The following is a 25431-nucleotide window of genomic DNA, read 5'->3' as shown; positions in this document are numbered from 1 at the left end:
CTAATCTAGCGGCATGAGAACCTTTATATGCAAGTCTTTCAATAGTCTTATAAGGTTGCGAGTATAAACATTTACCTCTTATCTTAGAGCTAGGAAAATGCTGCTTTGGGACCATGTCGTTTAATCAAACAACTTTCTATCAAAGGATCCACTGGCGGCACTTGTAAAAATTGTTCAGTGTCACTTTTAACAGGAAAACATATCAAGAACATTTTCATTGTATGAAGTCAAAAATAAAGGAGTACTACACCTGTAACTGTTATACAAGACATCTTTTTGAGACTGGTCTAAGGTAATACCAACATCTTCCTTCTCTGATAAAACTTTGGCATCCTCACCAAAAATTTCATACAGTCCCAATTTAGTATGCTCACTGAGATTTTCTGAATCCGAAACTTTTCTAACAGAAATTCTGAACACGTGTTCTGTGAAAATCTCTGTCACTATCCGAATCTGTGTCGGAACCTAAAGTACTATCCCCGCATAAAGATAAAACATCTGCTGAGAATTTACGTTACGAGGGTCTCATCTTCTTGCACATCGGTACATGGCGAAGTATCCCGAATATTCGAAGATTGAAACAGACTGAATAATTTATCAAACTTGTCATCAATAGATTCCAATTTCTGATTAAATTTTTCCTCTAAAATGTCATATTTGGATCTACGTTTCTGTTTTTCTTTACCGTGATCCGACTGTTTCTTATGCGGCAATTTAGCCCGAAACATTGATGACTCGCCATTATCGGTCACCATGGCCTGGCGAAAAATTATCAGAAATCTCTCCTTCTTCGCGCTCCAAGACGCAATTCACTGCTTCTTGAGCCATAATCCAACACACAACAATAACCACCGTAAAATAAAAAATAAAACTTTTAGTAAAGCGACTCAAAAAGTACATCCTAAACGGTAGGCGCAAAAAACGAAAACTGATTTCACGTGGGAATACCGGAAGTGTGTTCTGGTTGGTTAAAACTTTCAGGAAGTTATTTGTTTCAATGCATTATGGGATGTAAACAAATGCACACTTCCGGTTAAGCGAGTTCAAAAAGGTAGGACGAAATTGAAATCCTAAATGGTAATGTCAGGTAAGTATTTTATGAAAATAAAATGATTCAAAAATTGCCAAAGACCATTTTTTTTTCTAAGGGAGACTATTTATTTAGTTTCGATATTAAAGGGCTTATCACCATTAATGATTTTCCCGAGCACAATCGACGTATCTCGGCTTTGCTTGGTCGGAAAACGGTTTTAAAAACGTTATTACGTTTATCAAGTTCTAACCTTTCGGTGTTTCTAACCACGCTGGTTTTTCATTTTTACAAAAAGTCTTAAGAACGTGTGTTACAAAATGGAGAGAAATGGGGTTCAAAATAGTTTGTTTTTTAGATATGTTTTGGGCGGAGAAAGCTCTTACGAATCCGCTTTTAAGTAACCCCCTGGCATCTTTCATAAGACAAGATCTGCTTGATTTTGGGTTCTTACTAGCAGATCGATAAGTGTCATTGGCTGCCTTGTTTTGTATGCAGTTTGGTTAGGTTATGAAATGGTAAATGTCTGGAGGGTATTTTAAAAAGTTACTCAGACAGAATCTGTATAACAGAAAATTTGCTTGACGAACTCATATTGAAAGTTTGTAAAGAGACTCTTGTACCTGTGAGAAAAAATAGCCTGTTTAGTAGGTCACTCATTTCAATGCAGACTGTTAATAGGCAATACAGTTAGGTTACGGTCAAAGGTCATTGTATGGTGTGTAAGCTTCAAGAGCAAGCTGGCCGCTCCGCGTACAAAAATCACTTCTGAGGCGTTGCGAGAAAAATGATATTTTGGCGAAGAAAAATTGAGACATTTGAATACAATTTGATTTAGATAAAAAAAAAAATTGATAATCAGGCTTACGTCACTGTGACGCCAGTGTAGCTGGATGTTTAGAGTATGCCAACGTCTTTGTTTGACGCCAGTGAACTAGGATTTGGTGGTTTTCATTGAAAAAACGCAGGAAGTGAGGTAACAGGAAGTTGGTTGAGTTCTGAAAGTGTGGAGAGAATTAGAATCTGTGTATCGTGTGATGCAAAAGTCAATGTGACTCGATTTACATAATAAAAAAAGTACAGTTCATCGCACATACAGATAACAAAAATGCTAGCACTCAATTTGAAAATTGGTAGTAAGCAGCCATACTTCCTGCATGATATCGCATTAGAGGTGAATTTGATTTATGTTTCAGATAATAATATAATCTCTTTTTTTCCTAGAATGGTTATCCAAGGGGAGATAATACTGAAAATAGATTATCTTAGCAGATGTTCCGACTGTGATGACTGGTCAATTTTTAGAATCTATTTTTCAGACTTTAAATTGATAAATGGGGACAACAAACAGGTGGAAATCGTTTTGTTTTGTCATTTAATTTTTGAAAAATTAAATTTTTTTAAAATTCTAGGAAAATGGTGTCCTGGAAATTAAAGGTGTTGTTTTCCTTTTAAAAATAATAATTGGTTTGGCCGAAAAAAACGGGATTTTTCCCCTCCGCCCAGTTTGATTTTGGAAGTTATTCGTAAGAAAAAGGGTTAAAAAATGTTTTTTTAAAGGGGTTGTTTTTCCCAATTGGAAAATCCCCCTTTTGGCCAAATTTTTTCCAGGGGGAAAATTTTTCCCTTTTGTTTGTTAAAAAATTTTTGTTTTCAGCCAGGTTTTAACAAAAGGAGAAAAAAGAAAGGGATTTTTAAAACCTCCTTTTGGCTTTTTTTGCGGCAATTAAATAATTTTTTTAAAAAATTGTTTTTTATATTTCTTCATTTTAGTTGGAAAAAGGGCATACCCAAATGAAGTCGAAAAACAGGATTAACAGAAAATTCTTTTTGGAGATCTAACCACAAAAAGGTGGTTTTTTTGTGAAACTCTAAAATGATAATCCCATTTTAATGAAGTTTTTTCATTATTTTTAAAAAATGGGAAACTTTTTGCATTTTTAAAAGGAAGGTCATTTCTTTGCCCTTTTCGCCAATAATATTTGAACTGAAAAAGAACTTATAGTTTAAGAATTTTCAGAAAAATTGTTTTTTCTTTAAAAAGGGGCGCATTTTTTTAACGAAATTTTTCCAGATCCAACAGACAATTTTTAAAAAAATTTTTTAAAACAGGGGAAGGGGGAATTCGCCAAAACTGGTAAAAAAAAAGGGACCTTTTAAAATCGAAAATTTTAAAAGTTTTTTTGGGGAACAAAACATTAAAGCAACAACTTTAAAATTGAAAAGTTTCTTAGGGGTTTTTCCTGTTTTTTAAAGGGTATGATGAAACCCGGGAATTTTGGGAGGAAATGATAAAAATTTTTAATGAAAATCTTTTCAGTTTACCCAACCCGTAAAAAAAAAACTGCCCAATATCATTGGGGGAATGAAGTTGTGTTTTTTAAAGGAAAAAACATCCGTTTCCCCCTTTTGAAAATCCCTTCGGCGTTATTTAATTTTTCCGGCAACCCTTTTATCTCCCAGTTTTTTTTTGTTTGGGCCCGTTTTTTAGACCGGGGTAAAAGTCATAAATATAAAAAAAAACAAGGCCTTTTAAGCAACCAGGCTAAAAAGGGGTTCTTTTTTCTGGGCTTAAAGAATGGGGCGCAAAGATTTAATTTGGGGTTGCTTTCCTTTGCGTTGGCGGCGCAACACTGAGCCAACCTATTAAAAGCCCGGGGTTTTGGGAAAAGGCACGGAAGAGGGAAGAGCGAAAAAAAAAAAAAGATAGGTACGTTTTTGGATTTTTTGGGAGAGTGGGTTTGCAGTTTCTAAAAAAATTAAATTTATAATCACCAGCTCGCCTCTTTTTTAATCGTCGTCTACACGGCACGTCTGGTCATGGCAATCTGAGATTTGTTTATTTTTATTTAGTTAGGCATAACTTTAAATTATTTCCCACGCGTTTCGTAGTATATTGCGTAAATATTTGTCTGAACGTGTAACGTATTACAAAAGGAAATAAATTTTGATATTGGTCAGGTGTGTATTTTGCACGGGTTTTTCAAATTGAAGCATACATGCATTTGTGTGTATATAATAATAGTTTTGTAATTAGATTTACTGGTATTCTAAGAGACAACTCCCGAACAAAGTCAAATCTTAACTTCCCATAAAGTATCTGTTAAATTTTGTTTTCTTTAAAAGCAAAAAAGAAGAAGAGAGCAATTAGTATTAAATTAAAAAAAAGTAGATATGTCTACAAATTTTTTGAAAGTTTTTAGACTTGAAAAATTTTTTTTTAAGGGAAAGTTGTTTTTGTGACTTTTTAAACCCTTTTTGCATTTTTCTTGATACAAAGGCCCTTTCCAAGGGCAGAATTTTTTTTAAAAATAATTTTTTAAAAAAAATTTTTTGTGAATAACTTCTTTCTTTAAAAAATTTGTTTTAAATCAAATTCATTTTGATTTTATTGAAAATAGAATACGTTTTTTCCCGAAAATAAAAATGCGGCCCTAACATTCAGCGATCGCATTGAAAAAACAAACACATTTTTCTCAGAAAATTTTTCATCAAAAAAAAGAATATTTTTATTTTGGTTTTCCCGGGGCGAGCCCATTTCCTGCTGCCTTTGTTTTTTTCCAAACCGATTTTTTATTTTTTTTTTTTATTTTTTATTAAATGGTTTATAGAGGCAAGGGACGTACTATTAAATTTTTTGGTCCAAAACATACTATAAAAAAACTTAAAAATATCTATGAAACAAAAACATAAATTATTCGGATATTCTTTTTTCAGGGGTTTTTTTTCAAAACGCATTTCGCCGAAAAAACACGCCGTCGGGTCATGGCAACTAAAGTTTTTTTTTAATTTTTATTTAGTGTAGCATAGCCCAAATTTAATTTAAAACACAGTGTCCAAAATTTAATTTGGCCCAAGAGAAATTTTTGCCTTCCCCAAGGACCAGATTATTTTATCCGATGCCTTTATACTGGGGCTAGAGCGGAAATTTAAAGGGCCCTTTTTACAAAATTAACTGAAAAGGTACGGGAAATTAAACAAATGACTCAAACATAAGGAATTAAAAATAAAAAAAAACCCCCCCAACCCCCCCAAAATTGCCCCCCCCCTTGTACCCTTTTTAAGTCGCTTCTTGACTATAAATACTATATTTAAAACCCAAACCCGGGTATTTTTAAACCCGTGAATTTTTACATTATCAATTATTTATCTTTAGGTCTTTACCCTAAAAGGCCTTTCCCCCCCGGTCAATAATTTTTTAAAAAGAAACTTTTTTTTTTTGTATTTTATTTAAAAAACAATTTTTAACCTTTAATATACAAAAAATATAAATTTTAATTTAATCAAAAATTTAATTTTTTCACCCCCGCCCCCGTTTTAAACAAAAATAAAAAATAAAACCTTTTCAATAAAGCTAATGTTTTTAAGAGCGCTTAATACCCGGGGAAAAAATTTTAAATCAAAGCATTGGGTTTATTATACAAAATTTTAAACTTTTTTTTTAAAAAAAAATTGAAATAATTCAAACCATTTTTTGGGGAGGTAAACAAAACAAAAGGTAATTTTTAAAATTTAAACGAATGTTAAACGAGTCATTGACATTCAAAGGCAAATAAAGTATATTCGGTGCAATTATGATTGGTTAAAGCTCGATTGCGAAACAAGTTCTTGCAACTTATAATAATCACTTTCGAGTCCGCTTCCTGGAACCAGCCAGTACTGTTGTCATATGAAGAAACATTGTCGTGACCCGATTAGGGCTCGAATCCATGATCTCTGGGTTGAGAGGCAGACACCTTAACCACTAGGCCACCGCTCCCCTGCAATTATGATTGAAAATATATCTGACAACCATTTTTAATTTCAAGTGTTAGTAGTACACACACAACCTTAACATCCATGTAGTCTGACCGGGCCAATTACCCACTTATTTAGATAATATAATCTTGTTAATGAATAACAATTATAAACAAAAAAATCGACTTAATGTCAACAGGTTTGTATTTTGTACTTTCGGTTTCTACAACCATAATCAAAAGTATATAAATAATGCATTGTTTACTTTTATATCTATGAATTTACTTAATTTAGGCAGATTTATACTTGATATATTGAGTATTAAAATGCTATTTGTTTGCATGTTTAGTTTTACGAGAATTGATCAAAAAGTTCTTGGCCCGATGTACTTCCGGTAGTCAGAGAACCCAACTTATGGTCTTACTTTTCAATATAATCGCCCTGTACATCAATGCACTTTGCCCTCCTGTGGTCCAACTTGTTTAACTCTTCAAAAAAGAACTCTCTATTTTGATCTCAAAGCCTCCATGACACCTTCATTGCTTCCTAAACGTCTACCACGAAGCTTGGTTTTATTTTCCGGAAACGGGTAGAAGTCAGAAGCCAAGCCCCGGAGAAACGGGGGTTGGGGAAACTCAAAGTCGCAGTCAGTTGCAGCACCCCATCGCAACTTGGATTTAACCGGGCCATTGTCCAACGAACCCCTTTGATCGGTTTGCCCACCTTTTACGAGCGATCGCGTATTTTCGTTATTTCGCCCTTGGGTTTTCGGGGCGAAGACACGAAGACACGACAAACACGGGGGCCCGGACACAAAAGATTCGCCCCGCCGACACGAAAATTTTTAACAAAAAATACGCCCCTCGGTGTTAAATTTTGTTTTTTTCGCCTAAAACGTTCGTTTTTTCGTTCTCCCCCCCCAAAAAGAGAAAGTCGAAATAATGACAAATGGGTAATTTGGGTTCTTGCTTTCGACTCGGCTTCGTGGCTTTTGCAAAAAACCTTTATAAAATCAAATTTTTTACTACACGCATTTTTTTATTTTTTTAATATTTCATTCAGTTCAATTTAAAAAATTTAAACCAAACACCGGGATTTTATGCGTTAAAAAAACAACAAAATAAAATAAAAAAAAATAAATAAAAAATAAAAAAATTAAAGACTTTTTTTCGAGAAAATCTTTTGAACCATTTAAATTTTCCTAGGTCTCAGCAAAAAAACAATATAAAGTTACATTTTCAAACATTTAAAATAAAAAATGTTACATACATGAGGTTTTCAATGAAATATAAGAAAAATGCTACAGAAAAAGTGATGACTTATAACCACTTAGAAATGATCTACTTATGAAATATAAATGAGCGGCCGACCTTGGACTGTATGTTGTTTTTTTTTGAAAGTTTAGCTCGCTGCAGTATAGATTTGTTATTCGTTGTCTTGAAGTGTTGGCTATGAAAGATGAATTTACCGTTTTGTGGATTTTTCATCATATGTTTCCTTGCATTCATATGTGGCGATTTGGACAGTTGCTAGATGTAAGTAGAAACTATTTTTCTAGAGGGAAAATGGGTTTAGATGGTCACATTTCTATAAGTAATAAATATATTTTATGAAAACGAGACATATGTATTATTAGACTATTCTTGTAAAAATACTCTGGAAGAAAAGTGTTGTTACAAGGAGGGTTTTTGGTTAAGTACGAACATATATACGAGGAATAATGATATGTTTCTTCTAGAACACTTTTATTATCTGGCCAATGAATTGATATGTCAATTGAATCATGTAATCTCACCAAAACAACATCCATATAATGTATATATTCTTTGCAGTTTGTAAGTTTCAGAGTGATGAAGCTAAATACAATCAACATAATATTAATTATGTTATTACAGACTTTCTATTATGGAACAGAACAGATACTTTATTAAGATTTGTACATAGTACATCATCTATAATACAATAATTTTTTACAAGCATAACGTCATATAGAACAATTCACTTTAAATTTTAGATTATTATCATTTCCATTGCCTCATATGTAAGGTCCAATCCCAATATAATTGTTTATTTATTTATTCATTTATTTATTTATTTATTTATTTATCAATTCATATTCTCTTTTTTTCTTTTTTTTTTCGAAATGGCGTTTACAAAAAAAATAGAAGAAAAATATTTGTACTTATATGAATGAATTCACTAAACTTTACCTAGCCTGTAACCGAAGTGTTTTTTTTTTCCGACAAAGTCCGTCTGTGAACGGTTCAGGAGCAAATTAATACTAACAGGATTTTCATTGGTCACTTTGAAATTACAAACTCAAATCAGGGAATCTCATTGGCTATTCTAAAATTAGTATAATAATCGAAAGGATCTTCAAACCAGTTCACATTTCCAAATTTTAAAAATCTAAAGGGGTATGGAAGGAACTTTCTATTAAAATTCTCGGAATTTGAGATCTTGGGCAATAATAAAAAAAAACCCTTGTGGAAAACCCAAAAAATGATAAAACATACTTTGTGTTTTCAAAAAAACTTTAAAATTTTGGTATATTTTTTAATATTAAAAAAAAAAATATTAAAGTATAATTTTTAATTATGTAAAAGTCACTTACGGAAAAAAGTCAATTCCCCTTTTGAAACACGTCTTGCAATTCCAATAATTTTTTTCTTTAAAAAACCCCAAAAAAACATATTTAAAAAAAGCAGTTTGACTTCGTCTGATTTTTTTAAATGATACTTCTTGTTAGTTATGTGTGCGATATGCAAATTAATGTCTGTCTTGCTACTTACCTATTCGTGTCGCTTTTTCCCCTTTGCAAAAACGATTAAAGAAATTTTTTTTTCAGTTTTTTTTCTTTATTTCGGAAGCCCTTTTTTTGTTTAAAAATACGAGTGGGTAATGGCACCAAAACAAAACAAAAAATAGAAAATAATAGATTTTTATTTTTTAAATCTAAAAACACAAAATTCCTTTAATATCACTTTGTATTTAAATTGTACCATTTCAAAAAATCCCCGTCTTTACAGTATATCGTGGACTTCTAACGTTTTATGTTTCTGCAGAATTATACCATGTCGAAAAAAGTTGAGAGCTTTGTGCAATTACAATGGGGAAACAATTTCGCTGCAGTAAATTGAGTAAATAAATGTAAACTAAGATCCGGGTCTGGTATAAATGATCTAACACATTTCGAGTATGTAATCATCTCTTAGATTTAAACTTTAAAGGCACATTATGACTCAAAAACGAATGAATATTTGCTTCTTACCAAAAGGCATACATGAAATTTATTACATTTAAATAATGGTTTAAGAGTACATTACATGCTTACCTCCTGAAGAAAGGAGTGCTAAATGTAAAATCATTTGTCATAAAAAATAGAAAAAAATGTTAACAAGGCAGTACTTTGACTTCCATACAAACTTCTAAATCACTTAAACTTCTAATTGCCAAAAGGCAACAGAGCTGAAGATCGTTGAAGTAATTGGCCAATGAGTATTTTTGGAAACTGTTATAGAACACCAAATTAAAAAATAAGCTTTTGAGAAATAAGAATTAAAGCATTTCTTTGACGTAATAAGGTTTTACCTTAACCTTGTAATTATATTTTAAACGCAATTTAAAGAATGAAATGCCACGAGACTTCGTCACTGATATACTCTGTTAATCCAAATATCTTTCTGTGTGTGTATGCGTGTGTGTGTGTGCGTGTGTGCGTGTGTGTGCGTGTGTATGTTTTGTTGTTTGGGTTTTTTTTTCAAGACGATTATTAAAAAAAACAATTTTAGGAAAATGTACTTTGCATACGCGATACTCCAACAGCTTTGAAATTCAAAACATATGCGAAATTATTATGCACTCTTGTTTTCCTAAGCCATTGTAGTATAAATACCGTTTTGCTGTGAAGTTAAAAGACAAATTTATTGCTAATGTCGCCCTGTGTACCATTATTTCAAACTAATTGCTCTGGCGTGGGTTCGATCACCGGGAGATGCTTTGGTAGTTTAGCGCGGAGGAAGGTAGTCTAGTACTGGTGTAACTCTCCAGGAACGATGGTTAGGAAACTAACTATACTAACTATATGACTGAAATACTGTTGGGAAAAGGCGTAAAATGAAACAAACAAACAAACAAAGCTAATGCCGCCCCTGTGTACCCTCTTGAAATTAGCAGGTGATCAACAATAAGGACAAATTGACATGTATTGACACACACATAAGATAGCGGGTGGTAAATTATGGTAAATGTTATTCAAAAACACTAACTCTAATTAAATTGGATGAACTACGCCGTTCTTGTCCAATTTAATTTTGTAAATGCTTATTAATGAATACTTACCTATTCACATTAGTCGAACGGTTGACTATTTGAGGTCTTGACCAATTTATATTTGTAAATGCTTACTAATGAACAATTACTTATTCATATTTGGCTGTAATAAATTCTTCATATAATTATGTAAGGTATTTACCATATACTTAATTAACGGAAATATCTTTCTTGAATTCTGTTAAAGAACTATGAAGGCTTTGTACGTTTTAGACATTATGTTGTTTTATCTATACGCGCGTAACGGCTTCGGTTCACAGTTTTCAGTGTCTTCAATAACCTTTTTAGGGCAGTTATTAAATTTTGATTAGCGATGGTTACCTTACTTCTAATATTCTGTTTATACTCATTGTAATTGTACTATCTGATTCTAGTCTAAACTTAACCGGTCTTGTATATGTTTCAAATTGATATACATCCCTCTTGAAATACTTAAGTATGAATATATACTGTGGTAAAACAAAACTTCTCTGAAAACATATTGCCACACTTGCTGCTTTTTCCCTCCTTGTAGAAGTACAACTTCAAATGTACTCGTATCAGGATTATTATAGGGCAAACAATCAGGTCATGCAACCTAGCTATATCTTAAGCCTCAATAGTAAGTAGTCAGCCACATTCATTTTAGTGACAGAAATATAAAGCGTTTAGAATATTGCAGTATTTTAAATGAATCGTCACACATTTACTTTACTAAATCGGCTAAATTTAATCAATCTGGTAATTTGACAGTTTTATAAAAAATAATTTCAAACACTAAATTGCTTCGATCTTGGCCAATTTAATTTTGTATATGCTTACTTATAAATGGCAAATTAAATGCAAGTAACAGTTAACACATAGCCTGCTTGCGGCAACTGAAACGATCCATGCGACCAGTGCAGACCAAGATCAGCCGACACATTCGCGCAGTCTTACCATGATCTGCAATGTGTTTGCTTGTTCATACACATTATGAACTTTTACCTGAAAAAGGCAGAATGGTTTTATTTAGAATAAAAGATGAAAAGGTCAATTTAATATATATAGCGTGGCAAGGGTTGAAGAGGAAATTTTTATCTTACGGATCAAGACTCCCCATTAATATTTAAAAACCAAGTAATAAAGTAATAAGGTAATAAAGTCAAAGCCGTTTTTGCTTCATTTCGATAGATTTGTAATACCTTTTAACGTACATTTTTGTCACAGTGTTCCTACTGTAGTGACAATTTGAGGGGAAAAAAATCCAATGTGAAGGCTCATAAGGGTCCATTATACTTAATTATCAAAATATTCATTGATGTCCAATTATATTCAAATAAGTATAACGTTAATAATACGTCCTTAATCGGTAAAGTCATAGTTCTTAATCCCACACAATGATATTCCCTTTGATATAATTGAACTTTAAGCTCTGCCAACAAGTGTCCAATGTCGTAAACCCTTGACAACATCTTATAACTACTTGCAGTTATTTTAGAATTTTGGTGGTACAAAGTATGATAATAAGTGTAACGTAGTTATTACTTGTTTTCAAAGAGATTTAGTAATGACCGTCAAGAAATCAAAACTATCACATTCAGCATACTGACACTTAATAAAAGTATGGCCAATTAGTCATACATTGTTATATTCGACCTCAAGGTGAAGATTGAACGACATTGGACATTAGTTAAGTGATTGAATTATCAATCTTAATCTCAATCACTCAATTTTATGCCAACCTTAAAACGTCCAACTAGATTTTAAACTTTTTTCCCTTATTGTTGCAAAAGAAAGCAAGCAAACATTCTTCAGAGGTTCTTTTTTGAAAAATACTCCATTTATCATTGATGCAGTGCATTCATACGCTAAAATGAAAATGATTTTTTTGTAATTTCGCATAAATATTATCACTATTTATTGTTTGTATTCCTTTAGATGATTCATTTATCCATTTTAAGCCCGATATTACTGATTATAAATTTCCGACAACGATTTTGTGAAGATGATATACAACGAAAACAGCAATACAAAATAAATTTTATTAAGTCTGTACATGAGAGATATTAAATATGCAAAATCTGCCATGCCCCCTAGCACCGGATGTTTATATATTAGGATGCGCCGCTTATATTCTTCATCTCTCCATCTCTTATTAACATGAAAATAAAAACAAAACATTAAAGAACATTTAACATTTAAGGTACCGAGAATTTATTCTATCAACATCAAGACTGACATTCAGTTCCGGTTTGCCACAACTCTCATTTCAAGCCGAGTAGCCAATCCAGCTAACTATTCACAAGAGACCCTATTTGATGTCATCCTTCCAGAGGAAGCTTTTATTTCAAACTTCACTCTGTATGTTAATCCGATTAAGTGCAATGATTTAATTTTATACAGTATTTGTATTTTCATTATCAAGCAGTAAACAATTCAATTCTAAATAGTTAAAATATATGTGTACGTATTAAATCAAGTAAGACATAGTCAGATCAGAGATATTATGCAGTTTGATGTCATGAAAAGCACTGAAAAGTGCAACATATCTCACCCGCCCCAGCACCGACCTGTCACCCGGTTGTTAAGTTGACATATGGCTTTAAATGTTTCGACCTAACTAAAAGCACAACCCTTGCAACCAATAATTGATCTACTAGTAGCTGTTAAAGATGTTAGGTTAATGTGTAATTGAGTTTTATAAATGAACTTTAATATTTTACTTTCTCTAAATTATGGATGTTTTATTACTATTCTAATGATAACAATATCTTTACATTATATAAACACTTTTGTAATTGCTGTATTAATTTGGAAAACATTTATGTTAATTGTATTTTTTCCAGAGAAATTGATGGTAAGATCTATCCAGGAATTGTAAAAGACAAAGATGAGGCCAAAAAGGAGTATGAAAAAGCAAAGAAAAAGGGAAAGACGACGGGGCTTGTCAGTCAAAAGTAAAAACTACAAATATATACCTGCAATTTCATTTATTTTTTAGTGCCGCTGATAAATTATAGTATAAAGACGAGACTATTTTGCGGAAATATAATGGCATGGGGCGACATAAAATATCTCTTTTACATAAAAAAAGCTAGAACATTTTCTATTATGATCTCTGTATGGGCTCTTGCCAAGCAATTATTTTGGCACTGTACAAACTATTTAAACGTTTTTAGTACAAGTTGTATTCTTAATTGAAAGAATATAATTTTTTGTTCAGATATTTTAATTCTTCAGAAAATATGATAAACAACTTTTTTACCAAAAACATGATATATTACCGGTATGTATTGTTTGGTTTTATTAACCTGTCAATTACATACTGATTACACGGTCGATGCACACAGTATATTAATCTTCGGTAGATGTTCGGTAAGTTCCGTGTGATGTACGCTGTACGATGAAATTTAATTTGATTTGTATCTCTAAACTAAGTGTACTCAGCGTTATAGCGCAATAGGTTAAATTACGAGTTTATAATCTAAGTGCCACACGTGTTTTAAGTTCGAGGCCGCGTTGGTCCATGTTTTTTTTTCTTATTAATACTTTCAACATTATTGAATCTATATATGATTATTTTATGTTGTTCGTTTTGTTTGATTATGTTTTACTTAATTTTGTTATAATGAATATACTCTTTTTAAATAACATGTTTTTTAAGAATTCATGTTTAAAATTAAAACGGATTAAAATCAATAAATGTCTTTTCAATGCCGTAAAACACACTACCGATCTGTTCCATTAAAATATACTGCAAAAATAAAGAAAAAGTACTAAAACAATGGCAACAGTAAGGATCGAACCAGATACCTCTCAATTATCAGGCATTCTCTTTACCGGCTGTCCTATTGTGAATTGATAGCTGATACTCGATCGACATTTGCCTTGTCTAAGACATACAGGTCTTCATAATTTGTTTTTTCCTCTTTTTTCTTTTGAGCAACAAGCATAAAAGTCCATATGACACACTTCTGCTTGTTACTCAGATTTGTGTCAATTACGTTTCGTATTTTTAAATAACTGTTTTCCTCTTTAATAAAGATGAAATGTTCAAGCTAGATTAAGTACTTATTTCCGTTTACTTGATATGAAGTGCTATGAAACGCTATCTCGTTTTTAACTAATACCACTTGGTACAGAAACATGGTGTGTTTTTTTTGTTTCAAGTTTTATTAAATCATTTGCGCAATGGTGCGAACTTTTTAGTACACTAAGTTGATTCATCTGAGGCACATGTCGAGATGCATTCGAAAAATTCCTTATATACATGTATTTCAGGCCACGAGACTCCAGAACATTCAAGGTCAGGGTCTCGGTCGCAGCTTTCAGCAAATCTTCCTTCAATCTAACCTATCAGGAACTTCTGAAGCGAGTTAAAGGGGCTTACGAGCACAAAGTATTTATTAACCCAGGCTACCCTGTTGACGATATAAAGGTATATTATACTCTAGGCAGCATCAATAACAGCTAACAAATTATTGGTAAATACCTTGGGATTATGACTTTATTAAAGTCCATGTAGAGTTATGCTTCAGACTATCCGTAAATGATTTGGTTTTGAGGTTCATAGACAAGGTCTTCACACCAGATTATTAATGTATTTTCGCAATCGTTTTTTTTCTTTTTTTCATCCATATAATGTTTGTTTCTCTCCATTTTGTTTTCATTACAGATAAGCGTTGCCATTCAAGAATCACGTGATATAACACGCCTGACAGTTCCACCAATCAAATCACTGAATGAATTATTAACAGCTGATGTAGATTTTACAGGTACAAATGAAATTTATCATTTGTTATGAGACATAATAAATTTAAAAATAATACAGAGTTATTTTGCAGAACACAAAACAAATCTAAAATATCACTGTCAATACACTATTATTTTTGAAAGACAGGCGATTTTTCAATTTGCAATATAGTGATAACCAGACAGTTCAATGAAATCTAATATACAGTTGGTGCAACTAACCAGTTAGTCAAGTCGCATTTAATTTCACAATAATTGTAGAAAATGATCTTGCTGTGATAACAAGACCCACAAAAAGAAGCGCATACATTCAATATTCGGCTTCGAGAAATGATCAAAGCACAGAGGGTTTGTCCGGTCAATTTATTGTACAGTACGATATCGACAGGTCACTAGACGGCGGAGACGTTCTGGTTAGTCTATTTTTGCATATCAGAGTGGTTTTCCGTTAATTTTACCTAGTCCCGAAATTGCCTCTGGCATGCGGTACCAGGTGAGTCACGTCCTACAAATTGACGTCATTTTAATGCACTCTGTGAATGTACTGCATTGAAATTACGTCTTTTTTGGCGTTGTTTGGATTGGTACTGTGTGCCGAGGATGACGTCATTATGAATAAAGTGCTAAATTCATACGCTACTGCAATGAAATAGTAACGGTTAAACTGATTGTCATGAAAAGAAATATTGAGGGAAACCAAAATATGTTATACTTATGTTATATTTATGCAGAAATGAAATAATATTATGTTATAGTTTCTTAAAGTTTTGTTCGAAACATATAGAATATTCATCAAAATGACAAATAAACAATCATTTTATATAGGTTTGATGGACACTGCAGAATTTTTTTATATAATCTATCAAAATGCTAGCTATCATACATGTTTTTTTCATTACCAATCAGTATTGTGACTTATAATGTAATTGTCTCACTTGGCTTTGAGCTTAAATAAAATGTGTCTTTTTTATGTGCATTGTGCTTCAAAAACTATATATGTCGACATTTGATTTGTTGTGATTTTCCAGGTAGTGAATGGGTATTTTGTGCATTTTTTGGCGCCAGATATTCAAAAGGCAATCCCAAAAGACGTTCTCTTTGTGTTGGACATAAGCGGTTCAATGAGTGGGCGTAAAATAATACAGCTAAAAGTAAGTGCAGCGTGAAAAATATTATACAATGAGCGGGCGTAAAATAAAACAGCTTAAAGCAAGAGTGTAAAGGCTGTTACATTGTATGCAGTAAGCGAACGTAAATCTCACAGCATAGAATGAGCGATGTATAGTCGACTTAACAATATTTTGTGATATAAAAGGTCAAGTTTTTCTAAACATTTGGTTTCCTGTTACAATTTCCAAAATTACACTTACAAATAAAAAAAATAACCACCTTTTGCTTCGTGTGCTTTTTGGGGGCAATTAGTACAGATATAGTATTTTGGTATTTTGTATAGAAGGCAAAATACCAGTTTGTTTTTATGACAAATAATTTTACATTCAATACTAAATATTCGCGCTAAATATATCCGATGAAAGTATGGTACTTTACATGCTTCTATATCATTAATAAAACACACCTTTTCCTCTTATTAAAAAGACTATAATTATATATAATCATTCATTTCTGAGGTCAGGTCTGTTGTAATTTGAACCTTCCACAATTTTCTTCATTAAAATGTCCAATATTGCATTACTCCACATAATTTAGATATACAGTTCAGCGAATTATGTTTTAAAATAATTTATCAAAATAAAGTAATTCAGGCATTACCTCATTTATGCATTGCCTGCATTTTTTTGTAGGAGGCGATGTATGTCATATTAGATGAGCTAGAGGAAGGGGACCGTTTCAACATTATAACATTCAATGGCAATAGCAAACAATATAAATCCGGCATGATCGATGTGACAAAAGACAGCTTGTTCAAAGCAAAAGAATTCATACACTCAGTATATGCCAATGGATGCAAGTGTTTCTTTCATTTTCATACTTTACTGATGGCATATCATGGGAACAGTATCTTTGTGACATAAAATCTAAATGAAGACATTGAAAATGAAAGCGAACCAACCAATAGAGATAACGTTAATAGAAAATTTAGAAAAAAAAATTAAACAAAAAAAGTTTTTTCTCCTATATCCAATTTTAATAACGTTACATTTTATTAAAATTAAACGTGTAAGCCGCGCCTAGCATAAACAGCCGTTATCGTATAATTAATTATGCTGATAAATATGACTTCAAAGTTGCTTCAAAATATCAAAAGAATACTAAATAAACCTAGTAAAGATGAATACCTTTTTTCTTTCTACACTGTTATGTTTTTTCGTATGAACTAAAGCTGATTGTATTACAGGGACTGATATAAACAAGGCTGTTTTGGATGGAATTGATGTACTCAAAGTATCCAAACAAGAAGGGGAGCGGTCACCGATCGTCGTATTTCTGACAGACGGACATCCAACATCAGGTGTACAAAATGACCAGCAAATCTTGCAGAATATTAATAGAGATAACGAAGGTGAAATTTCTGAAGACATTTAACGTTTTTTATCGTTAATAAATGAAATCAAAATAAATAAATATATAGCATCACCTGTATTTTAGGTGATAATTATATAAACATTTACCTATTGATCTTAACCCGATTTCATATGGTTTAAATGAAAATACCTTTATGTATGTCTGTCGACCGAACATTGATTGAATCTCCTAACATATGACCACCAAGCATACGTCTACATGAAAACAATGGCTCGTGAACTGCCATTATTTATGCTAGCCTATAATGAACAACGTAGGTAAAAGATTCTTCACAGTATCACAGGGGAAAAAATGATAAAATAAAATAAATTTTCGTATTATAAAACTGTGAATACAATGTAAACAAGTGTTCTCGTTTTGTTGTATCATTCAGGCGAAATACCGATATTCAGTTTGGCGTTCGGTAGTGATGCAGACTGGAGTTTAGTGAAAAAAATGGCCATTCAAAATGACGGTGTTGCCAGAAAGATATATGAAGATTCGGACTCCGATTTACAGGTTAGTACATGTTTACATATTTTGTTTCGTAACATTTTCAAAATAAAACAAGGCTTTACAACAAATCCTAGACACACAAATGTTGTTTTTTACATGTTCATGGTTTCTTAAATTAATTCTGAATATCAAACATTAAAAAAGCCTTTCCCAACAAAATTGAAAACCAAAATTAATATCACAGAGACGTGTTTTAGTTTTGTTTGTTATTCAAACCAATCCGCGGCTTCCGTTTTACAATTTGAATGATCTTTATATTTTATATTCATATATGTTTTTGTATATCTACCTTAGTTATTATTTATTTATTAATATATTTATTCTTTAAGATCCCAACTGAGTTACCCTGTTTATTATATATATATTTTTTAATCAAAGATAAGCGGTTTCTACGATGAGCTGGCTGTTACTTTACTTAACAATGTTACTGTGAAATACCTCGGTGACTCTGTGGAAGAACAAAGCCTGACCAAATCGGAATTTAAAAACTATTTTCAAGGATCTGAACTCGTAGTTGCGGGGAAGTTGAACGACGCTGGTGCCCCGACAGTCAACATGGAAATTCTAAGTAACAGCGTTGAGGGCTCTTTAATTTTGACAGGTGAGTTAAACAAGTAAAAGGTCAGTATAAATATGAAAATATGATTTACAATTCTGAAAGAGATGCTCGAAAGCAACTACTAGAGTCTGTTATTATTTGTTCCGAACGAACATGTAACTCAGCTATTTTCTTGCCATCAATTAAATCTTTCATTTTAAGAGAGATAAACTTGCGCTCTGTAGGCATTAAAAATACCAATATGAAATATTAACGATGAAAGATTGTAAATTTGAATGTTGTATGTTTTGCGTTCAATTCAATACATTTCTCACTTTTTACTGGATATTTAAATTTGAAAACCAGTATTCATTTCCAGGTGACAAGGACTTAAACTTCATAGATGTATCAGATACCGAAAATTTAATGGATCTCTCCGATTTCCAAACAATTACCGAGAAGACTTGGGCATACCTTACCATTAAACAATTACTTAACAGGGCCGATGGGGAACTGAATAAGACAGCAGTTGACATCATGAAGAGTAAAGCTAAAGAACTTTCTCTACAGGTAATTTAATTTAAATAGTTACAAGGCAAAACTTTGAATGAGAAATGTTACGAAAGAAATCTATGTTAAATAAGAACAAAATCTAAACATCTTCTAATAAGCGTTGTTTGCACTAGATAAATGAAAATTTTAAATGTCTGCTAACAATCGAAGAGAATGTAGCAGATCCCACTGGATGTTGCTTGTTCTTGGATGGCAGTTATAAATGCAAGCAATGGTCAGTTTCCGTTGTCTAGGAACTCGTTTGACAAAAGGATAAAAAAAAACTATATGAAAAAGAATAGAAATTATATGAAAAATATCCGCAAATGTGTTAATATTAGACAGGGGTCATGTGTTCATGTCACCCCCATTGAAAACGGTAAAAGGTCTCAAAATAATTGAATGTGTGTCTCCAGAACGAGAAGATAGAAGGACGAAATTATAGTTCATAATGGACAAACAATAACTTCTTTTGTTACCACCCTCTACCATGAACAGTTCAACAGTTAGGTGTATACATTTATACGAGCGTATATTCATAAGATTGACATGTTGGCATTGTTTTAGATAATGGCGTTTAATAGTAAACTAGGACGAATACATTAGTCATAATATAAAAAAATAACAAATTTTAATCGCGGTTGTCCTTGTTAAATGCTAACTAGATCTTCATAACACTTCATTCATCTTGTTAAGAAGTGAAATCGTAAGCAGCATGAAGAAATGTAAGTAATGTTGCAGGAAAGTAAGAAGTTATATTTTGCTTTATAAAGCATTAAATCACATTTTGTCAATGATGAAATTTTATGGACTTGAAGTACGAAAGAAGTATAAGGGATGATCCAAAATAACGAAGACCTTTGCTGTAAATGTTATATAGATCATTCTATCGTATTCAAAATAACACCATCATTGGAATATATACGGTATATCCTTAAAAATATAAGAAAAATCAGAATCATTAAAAACTACGAAACAATGGACATTGTGGTTTTCCCAGCTCTTGTCGTTGCTCATTTCTTAACGTGGTTGACGCCGCAACATTTGTTGTAGTTTTTCACAACAGATAAAATTGAAACGAACTAAAGATACATGCTTCGTTTTTTTCCTTCTGCTGTTGAATGTACAGAGGTAACGCCCGATGATGGACAAAAGATGAAATAGGAATTTGAAGTGCAAAAGAATGATCTTCTGTCTCCTGATAAGTTAGATAACAATTTTTAAAATCATACTCATTACAAGTATTGTTCCACAGCTAAATCTTAGTTTCTAGATATTCATTTAAAATCATTATGATTTCAGTATGGCTTTGTAACACCTTTGACTTCGATGGTCGTCACAAAACCTGAAGTGGATCCAAATGAATGGAGACCACCTACCAGTTAGTAACATATTTTATTCATAGAGTTTTATATTTTGGTCAATAAACGTATATTGATTATGTGCACGGAATTCTGTATGACATCATTAAACTTTTTAAAGGGTCTAGACATTTTATATAATGTGGTAATTCTAATTATTATATTACATAATAATAATAATAATAATAATAATAAACGTTATTGTGTGGGTTATATTACTATGTGAGTGACGTGGTATGTAAAGGGCGCCGTATTGGTGTGTTAGACTTTGAACCCATTGTAAATAAATATCACGGATGCCCAATTTTCTATAAGATACTGTGAATTTGTTTTCAACATTTACTTAACATAACTCTTTTATCGTGACCTAACTTTGCATTTAAGTTTTCAGAATGTGTTTGATAAAAGTGTTGTATATGTTAATAGGAGTTTTTAGAACAAATATAGAACAATATACTATGAACATTACTTTCTTTTAAATATTCAGCAACCACGACTCCAAAACCGACAACTGCGAGATCCTACCACCGGTATGGAGGTGGAGGGTACGGTGGCGGTGGTGGTAAACTATATTTTCTATATAATTATATATTATGTAAAATGTTAAAAAAATCTCAAAAAAACTTATTTGTGGCTTAATATGCTCGATGATTTGAACACAAATACTTCTACAAGTATCTGAGAGATCTCAGACACTTTTCGTATGTATCACATTCTTAAAAAATTTGATATAGATTTAAATGAAAGAATCAAGACCTGTGCAGATTTAAAATAAAACGATAAAGTATTGCATTTTCAGGAGGAGACCCTCACTATATGATCCGCATAAAGAATATGGAGCATCCGATCTGCTTTGATGTACAAAGTAATGACGGAGAAGTACATAATCTAATAACAGATCCACGAAATAGTACGTTATAGTTAACTTAAATTTTATAATGAATCCACGTATATTTCCCGGTGAATTTATAAAAAAAAACACAGTTTAAACCTAAACCCTGTAAGGGCGCCACCAACAGAATAGTTACCTGTCCTTTTATCAGTGAATAATGCTCTATCCTTAGGTTCTCTGTTCTTGAATTACCCATTCCCATTAGTTATTTAGCCATGACTACTGCTTTTGGACGTTTAGCATTTTTGTCTCCCAATGCTGATAAGGAAATCGTGTGGGATTAGTTGTCGCTTACTTGTGGAGAACTGGCAACTACTAGTTATTTTTCCAGTCCAGAAAAGCGTATTTGATGAACAGGCTAGGACAACAATTTATTTTCATTTTATGATGAAATTTGCAAATACTGTCTCGTAAATGTAAAGTATTGTCTAGCACAAAAAACAACAAAAGCGCATGCCAACAGGTTAGACAATCGAATTAAAATCGTTCAAATTTTTTAAATATTGTTCACTTTAAATTTTTATTTCATAATTTATTTGTAGACTAGGTGATATTTTACATACAAAATATAATTGTATTCAAGAAAATAAAGACATACACATCTACTAAACATACTTATTATAATCATGCTCGTATTTTTTCATAGAAATAACTATAAACACACAAATCATAAGTGGGTTGATGGGAACTGATGGTGAACCCAAGACGTACATCGGTGAAGTGTCCATTAAAATGGCACACCACATACTTGTGATTACAACAAGTGCAATCATATTTGATACAAAGGTATTTTATCATTCTTTCGCATAATGGCTTTTTTGATTTCATATAGCTATACAAAAAATCGATGTTATAGTCAAGCATTTCAAATCGTGATACTGGCAAAATAAGCAATGGATTACTGCTCCCAGTTAATAATCTCAGGATTAAGCATAGACTGGCGCATTTCATGTATCAATAACTTAAAGAAGTGTAATATTGTAAATATTTTATAGTTAATACAGGTCAGATAAAAGATGGGCGTAACAGTGAGGAAAATGTTTTAATAGGATTATTTTCTGACCTAAACATTTAATGGAAATCAACTTCATTCATTAATGGTATTTTCGGTGCAATCGTTCGTTTTTCTTTCAATACAAGGGAATATGTTTCATTACTATTAGTAATATTATTGGTAATGATAATGATACATTAATTTGTATACATGAATGATATAAACCAGTTTCCTAGGTTTGGTGAACATATTCCTTTCACAATTTCTAATAAATGTCTTAGAAATTGAAAGAAAAATCATTGTTGTCAACATTTAAGTGTTGTAAAATACCATATTGGAACATAAGATTAATTTGGCATTGAAGGTTTTCCCATGGACAGAAGAGAAACTGAAACATTTTGGTGGTCACGAATTTATGCTGTCTGATCACGGTCTGTTACTTACAATACGGTTCAAGTTTGGAGCGGAAATACTTATCAGACGACATGTACACAAATCAACCGATACAAGAGCCAATTATTTGAACATCTATGTTAAACACGAAGATTCATTCAACAAAAAGACAACTGGGTTGATAGGTATTTATAATACAAACAAAAGGTTATTTGTTATTTTAAAGGAATTCTTTTTTATCACTTTTTACAATACGTACTGATTTTATTAGTATTTAAAAGACAAATTGAAAATGTAGACAAATACCCCTCAAATACACATAAAGATGTTTATATTTTTCATATTTTACAGGTCAGTTTGTCAACGGATTTAAGCATATTTATCTCCGCAAACTGTTCAAAAATAAGAGCGGACAAACAATGGCTAAACTGCAAATAAAGGAGGGAGAGAAGTTCCCATCAATTAGAGAAAATCCAATCGACACAAAGGATGGAGTAAGTCGTCAAAGAATTCCTGCACGTCTTATTCAGCGGTCCGAAGTTATTGAAAAGGGAACAGAAATGTGCTGGATGGTGCACAAAAAATTCATAGAATCGCTCATTGGCAGCCGTGAAGCTTTTCTTAAAGACGACTTCATTGATATTGAATAAAGATAACACTTATTCAAATGAATACTTTACTGTTTCAACGACATTTTAGTATTAAATGATTACTTACTTATACACATTTTTTCATAGTAAATGTTATACATTTATCCTAATCACTGTTTTTGTCATTTAAGTATCATACTATTATGACTATCACATATTTATTATACTTAGAAATTCTGACAAATGTATCGTCATCTTTCTCATTCTAAGTTTTGTCGTATTAAATCTCACAAGCTTGCTGTATATTCTTGATTTGTCCTGTTTGGAATTTGAATCGGCAATTGCTGATATAAGAGATGCTGTAAATCCAGCACAGTCAGGTCAACATGTACATTTGTGTCGCCGGCCGGCAAACCATTTTAATAGTAAAATGGTATTAAGAATTTGTTATAGACAACAATGTAATTTTGTTTACAAATTTTACAGAAACAAACATGACGAAAGTTAAAGGGAGACACAGGCAAATTTTCATTTCTTAGTTTTGAGTTTTTCAGTCATTATTCTGTAAATGCCTTAAAAATGAATATATTAGACAGTCAAAGAACAAAACTTTTCTCCATATAAAGAATAAAATGGTGGTTTCCTAATTTGACCCGCGTGGGTCAGGTTAGAGCTCAAGGATTTCACAATAGTTGTCAAAGTAAACTCCGGAAACGTTAAAGAACATGTCAAATGAATGACTTGTTTCAATCATACAATATTCATAATATCTGTTATTGTAACTTCAAAGGTTTGTTAAAGTCATGTGATTTGTTTTAAAACTATTTGGTAATTCTATTCGGGTCGTCTAAATTGTGTTCAACATATATAGATATATTTACGCTTCAAACCCAAAATATTTAGAATTTAAACAGAAATTCATGCTGAAACTTCAAGAAATGTCATTTTAGCATGATTTGAGTACAAAAGATCATTTTAATATTTTTGTCATTATTTTGCCTGAATATCCCTTTAAAGGTTTAACATGTTGTTTTTACTATTTGTGTGAAATACATAAAAAAGTTCCAAAGCATCGTTCTTATTTTGCTAGCTGAAAATGAAACATTGATACATTGATCAATGGCGTGTTATATATTCATTTTCCAATGAAGGTACAATATAAGAGAATATTGGGAACAGGTTGCAGGTTCGAATCTCTGAGGACATTGAATGTTGCTACCTAAAAGACGAGTTACTTTAAGAAAATACAACAATATTATTGTAATATATTAATCAATTTTATTTACTTGAAGCATTTTATTTCCATCATGACTGAGTACAAAAATAATATTCGAATTACAATTCAAATCATATTTACTCCAGCAACTGTCGGAAATAGAAAACGTTAAGTTAAATTTCAGCCAAAAAGGGACTCGAAAATAAGAGTATCTTATGTATAACTCAGAACCCCAGTCAGTCAAGCCTACATAACAAATAATAATTATAAGTAATTAAAAAAAACAACATCAAAAGCAGTGAGCAATTACATGACCGTTTAATCATATGAAAAAGATAGGGCTATTGTGTTCTCTAAAGGCCTGATTGCTGCGTAGATATTGTTAAGCATACTGTAATAACCAACAGACGACAAGTGTGTATCGTCATAGGTATAAAACATTTGGGCTAAAGTTATATTTTGAAATTTCAGATAATGGCCAACACGATTTAAAACATAAGTTGCAATTATTGTATTGTATTATATTGACTGTTTCGGCGAGAAGATTTTCGCTAAATTATTTACTTCAATTTTAAACAACAGGTTTATCCTGAACAAAATACCTCGAAATTAGTAAGGATTACAAACTCGGAATGCAATGGAAGTTCTAAATTTAGAATGACTGGATTTTATTCAGGCATTATTTATATAACTTCTCCGTGGTGCATGGGTAACGCCCTCGTCTAGTGTGTGAAAGGTCTGGAGTTCAAATCCCAGTCGATGCAACTTTTTTTTAAATTCTTTTTTAAGTGTCTTTGTTAAGGAAGTAGCCATGATATGCAAGGATAAAGTGTGGCTGTCATAAAAATGAACATAAATGATTTTTTTGATGCAACTCTATATGAAGTTATGCAAAATTCCGTATGTATCAAACTCTGGTGCCTTGCAAGATGAATTATAGTACATAAAAATAAATGAATACAGGAAAATACATACAGATATACAGTACGATTTAGATTGCAAAGATCAGAAAATACGACAGAGCTTGCAGCCCTTTGATATAGT

At 31.9% G+C, this 25431-nt stretch overlaps 1 protein-coding gene across 1 annotated transcript in view; it reads left to right on the top strand.

Annotated features, from left to right (window-relative positions):
- The window catches only part of LOC132725365 (inter-alpha-trypsin inhibitor heavy chain H3-like), a 28834-nt gene extending 5365 nt beyond the window's left edge, over positions 1-23469 (top strand). The window contains exons 3-19 of the mRNA XM_060710465.1: positions 12231-12421; positions 12907-13017; positions 14342-14498; positions 14736-14835; positions 15074-15225; positions 15841-15963; positions 16615-16777; positions 17169-17333; positions 17730-17854; positions 18230-18452; positions 18769-18959; positions 20244-20322; positions 20790-20864; positions 21102-21212; positions 21841-21980; positions 22553-22766; positions 22933-23469. Of these exons, the coding sequence (XP_060566448.1) occupies positions 12231-12421; positions 12907-13017; positions 14342-14498; positions 14736-14835; positions 15074-15225; positions 15841-15963; positions 16615-16777; positions 17169-17333; positions 17730-17854; positions 18230-18452; positions 18769-18959; positions 20244-20322; positions 20790-20864; positions 21102-21212; positions 21841-21980; positions 22553-22766; positions 22933-23231 (2619 nt within the window). The 3' untranslated portion in view covers positions 23232-23469. The remainder of the gene's footprint in view (positions 1-12230; positions 12422-12906; positions 13018-14341; positions 14499-14735; positions 14836-15073; positions 15226-15840; positions 15964-16614; positions 16778-17168; positions 17334-17729; positions 17855-18229; positions 18453-18768; positions 18960-20243; positions 20323-20789; positions 20865-21101; positions 21213-21840; positions 21981-22552; positions 22767-22932) is intronic.
- The last annotated feature ends 1962 nt before the right edge of the window (positions 23470-25431 follow it).

Source organism: Ruditapes philippinarum, unplaced genomic scaffold (genome assembly GCF_026571515.1).
Source record: "Ruditapes philippinarum isolate M1 unplaced genomic scaffold, ASM2657151v2 ctg77_1_1_1_1, whole genome shotgun sequence".
Taxonomy (NCBI): Eukaryota; Metazoa; Mollusca; class Bivalvia; order Venerida; family Veneridae; genus Ruditapes; species Ruditapes philippinarum.
The sequence above is the reverse complement of the archived record's forward strand: the minus strand, read 5'-3'. Positions and strand labels throughout refer to the sequence as shown.